Source organism: Microtus ochrogaster, linkage group LG4 (genome assembly GCF_000317375.1).
Source record: "Microtus ochrogaster isolate Prairie Vole_2 linkage group LG4, MicOch1.0, whole genome shotgun sequence".
NCBI classification, from domain to species: Eukaryota; Metazoa; Chordata; class Mammalia; order Rodentia; family Cricetidae; genus Microtus; species Microtus ochrogaster.
Window position 1 is genome coordinate 22469339 of NC_022030.1, and position 4104 is coordinate 22473442.

The 4104-nt window shown below is 45.1% G+C and overlaps 1 protein-coding gene across 1 annotated transcript in view; it reads right to left on the minus strand.

Annotated features, from left to right (window-relative positions):
* Positions 1 to 4104, minus strand: part of LOC101987062 (zinc finger protein 585A) — a 42922-nt gene that overhangs the window by 32382 nt on the left and 6436 nt on the right. Inside the window, exon 3 of the mRNA XM_026786243.1 lies at positions 723 to 849. Coding sequence (XP_026642044.1) covers positions 723 to 849 — 127 coding nt within the window. The remainder of the gene's footprint in view (positions 1 to 722; positions 850 to 4104) is intronic.

The following is a 4104-nucleotide window of genomic DNA, read 5'->3' on the forward strand; positions in this document are numbered from 1 at the left end:
GAGGGCAAAAAGAAAAGTGAGACTTGATCTAAACTGCTGGACTCTAACGAGCCCCCAGCATTTAATTCTACCCCATTTCCAGTAACTTCAGGATGAACTGCTACAGTGTGCCCTTACAGGGACCCGTGTCCTTCAAGGACGTGACCGTGGACTTCACCCAGGAGGAGTGGCAGCACCTGGACCCTGCTCAGAAGGCCCTCTACAGGGATGGTAGAACACAACCTCAGGGTGGTACATGGGGTATAAATTAATGTCCTACCAATTAGTAATCATATATTCTGGGCCTGGAGAGATGGCTCAGCAGATAAAAATACTGGCTGCTCTTCCAAAGGACCCAGGTTCAATTCTCAGCACCCATGTGGCAGCTCACAACCTTCCTTAACTCCAGTTCCAGGGGATCTGACACCTCTTCTGGCCTCTGCAGGCATCAAGCACACACATGGTTCACACATATACATCCAGGCAAAACACTCATATACATTAAATAAAAGTCTTTAAAAACTGTCTATCGGGCCAGGCATGGTGGTGCATACCTTTAATTCCAGCAGAGGCAGGGGGATCTACATAGCATTGAGAGACCCTATCTCAAAAACAAAATAGTCTATTTTGCTAACTAAAAGAGAGTCACTCTGGGCAGGGGAGATGTCTGTTAGTGATATGCTTGCTGTTCAAGCGTGAGGGCCTGATTTCGGAATTCCTGAAAGGACATGAGAGACACTTACCCACAGAGACGAAATGGCAGTAGTTTTCCAACATCACATCCCTGTAGAGGGCCTTCTGAGCAGGGTCCAGGTGCTGCCACTCCTCCTGGGTGAAGTCCACGGTCACGTCCTTGAAGGACACGGGTCCCTGTAAGGGCACACTGTAGCAGTTCATCCTGAAGTTACTGGAAATGGGGTAGAATTAAATGCTGGGGGCTCGTCTGGGAATGATCCCTGGGTGAACTAGTTTTTAAAAATTCTATCTTTTAAAAAGATGTTTATTTTGAGGTTGTTTTTATGTTTATTTTATGTGTAGAAGTATTTACCTGGATCTAATATGTGTACCACATAGAGGCAGTGTCTGAGGAGGCCAGAAGAGGGTGTTAGGTCCCCTGGAATGGGAGTTACACACTGTGAACCCCACACGAGTGCTGGAACTGAACAAAGCCCTTCATAAGAGCAGCGAGTGATCTTTCTTGAAGGAAGGAGGTTTGAGACTAATCTCTCTATGTAGTTCCGACTGTCTTGGAATTCACTGTGTAGACCAGGCTGGCCCTGCCTCTGCCTCTGAGTACTGGGATTAAAGGTGTGTGCCACCAATCTGACACCAGCAACCAGTACTCTTAATCCCTGGACTACCTCTCCAGGCCCTTAATTGTGCTGTTTGTGCCTCTCTGCCCCCCCCAGACACACACACTCTCTGTCTCTCTCACACACATCTACACACACACAAACACACACACTTTCTAAAAATACATCCAGTAATATTGACTTTTTTTTTACATGTGGAAGTTTCTTTTTTTAATATTTATTTATTATGTACACAATATTCTGTCTGTATGTATGCCTGCAGGCCAGAAGAGGGCACCAGACCTTATTACAGATGGTTGTTAGCCACCATGTGGTTGCTGGGAATTGAACTCAGGACCTCCAGCCCCCAGTAATATTGACTTTTATCTCATATTAAAAATACAAATAATCGGGGCTGGAGAGATGGCTCAGAGGTTAAGAGCATTGCCTGCTCTACCATAGGTCCTGAGTTCAATTCCCAGCAACCACATGGTGGCTCACAACCATCTGTAATGGGGTCTAGTGCCCTCTTCTGGCCAGCAGGCATACACACAGACAGAATATTGTATACATAATAAATAAATAAAAAAAAAAACAAATAATCTTAGACTACCCAGTTTTGTCCCGAATACAGCTAGTTTACTGGTGGACCGACAGATAAGACCCTGATTCTGCTCATGAGAAGTTACAGAGAGAAGCATATGAGAAACATCCACCCAACAGGCATCAAACACACGAGGAGGGGAAATGCACACAGAAAATACGTCACAGAGCAAAGAATGTCATGTTGCAGTTTGAAGCTTCATTGAGCACATATAATTCTGTACTTAGATTAAGTCTGTATTATAGGAATAAAAGGCACTAGGTTTTAATAACTCATGGGACGCCTCTAATCTCAGCACTTGGAAGGCAGAGGCAGGTAGATCTCTGTGAGTTCAAAATCATCCTGGTCTACAGAGTGAGCTACAAGACAAGCCAGCCAAATTTACACAGACAGACTGTCTCAAAAAAAAAAAAAACCCAAATTTTAAATAAATAAAAATTCACAGGAAAAAGAAGATCTTTTAGTCAGTTAAAAAGCAGCAAAAGAGGGCTGGAGAGATGGCTCAGAGGGTAAGAGCACTGGCTGCTCTTCCAGAGGTCCTGAGTTCAATTTCCAGCAACCACATGGTGGCTCACAACCATCTGTAATGAGACCTGCTGCCTTCCTTGCCAGCAGTACATTGTATGCTTAATAAATAAATCTTTAAAAAAAATAGCAAAAGAGACAGCATCTTAGGAAAGAGTTTTGGAGATGAAAAAAGCAAAGGCTACAGGAAGGCAAGCTGTGAGTGCGTCACAGAGTAATACTGGACCACTTTCCTTGAAAGTAACCTTAAAAATGAGAGACGGCTCAGTGGTCAAGAGTACTTGCTGCTCTTTCAGAGGACCTGGGTTTGGTTCCCAGCACCCACATTAGGAAGTTCCCAGCTGCCGTTAAATGCAGTTCCAGACACTCCAGTATCTTCCCCTGCCTTCCCAGAGCACACACGGTGCACATGCATGACTCACACACGCATGCACACAAATTAAAATAACCAAATTTTAAAAATGGACTCAACAGGGCACTGTGACACATTTAAGCCCAGCACTTGGATGGCAGAGGCATCTGTGAGTTAAAAGCCAGCCTGGTCTACAGAGCGAGTTCCAGGACAGCCAATGCTACATGAAAGATCCTGTCTCAAAAAACTAACAAAAAAATCTTAATAGTAAAAAATGGTCTTGATCACATTTCCAAGATATTCATTGTTATTGATAAACCATCAGCAGGCATGAGTGGCAGTTAACACAGTTAATCACGACCACTCTTGAATGTACGCTGTTAGTATTTTTTTCCTTTCCAATACATGATCTTGTATAGTCTACTGGAGTGCACACAGGCCTGACCACAAAGTGGACTGGAGAGAGCTCTCTTTCAGAAGACGAGTTTGGGTCCCAGCACCACATCTGGAGGCTCAACTACCTCTAATCCCAGCCCAAGGGGATTTGCTGGCCTCTTCTGGCTTTAACGAGTACCCACATTAATGTATACACACACACACACACACACACACACACAAATATAAAATGAACATGAAGAAACATAATACACGTTATATGGTAACATTCCTTAAAAACAAAGAAAGAAACAAACCAGAGTCTGACTCAGGATCTCCCGCCTTAGCTTCCCTGAAGCTGGCTGGAGGTGTGTGCCACCATGCTGAAGTTAGTATTCCTCAAGTCTGGAGAAGGCTGAGGATGCGCTAGGTGGGGAAGAACACTAGGTAACCACTGCTGGAGATTACGTGCAGCGATCAGGGGGCTGATGAAGGACCACTGGTTTCCACATGGCGGGGTTAGAGAGAAGTGGTTATAGCGTTTGCAGAAGGAAGAGGACAGGCGCAGCCCTCGGGATCTCTGCATAGGTAGTAAGTGTGTGAGGGCTGGGGGTGGGAAGGTGGGATAGGAGCTGAGTATAATAGTGCATGTCTACAATCCCGGGACTCAGGAAGCAGATGCAGGATGCTGTAAGTTCAAGGCCCGCCTCGGCTATGCAGTGAGTTCCAGATCACTAGCACTATACAATGAAACCCTGTCTCAAAACAAATAACAAAAAGAAAGCAAAGCAAAGCAGGAAACAGGAAATAACAAGCTGGACCACAGGTCATAAAGGAACTGATGAGCATGGAATGGATAGGTGCTGACTGCTATGGGGTCGTTTGTTTCTCAGACAGGGTCTCACGTATTCCAGGTGAGCCTCAGACCTGTCACGTAGCTGAGGATGAACGACGGACCCTCCTCTCCCCACCTTTAG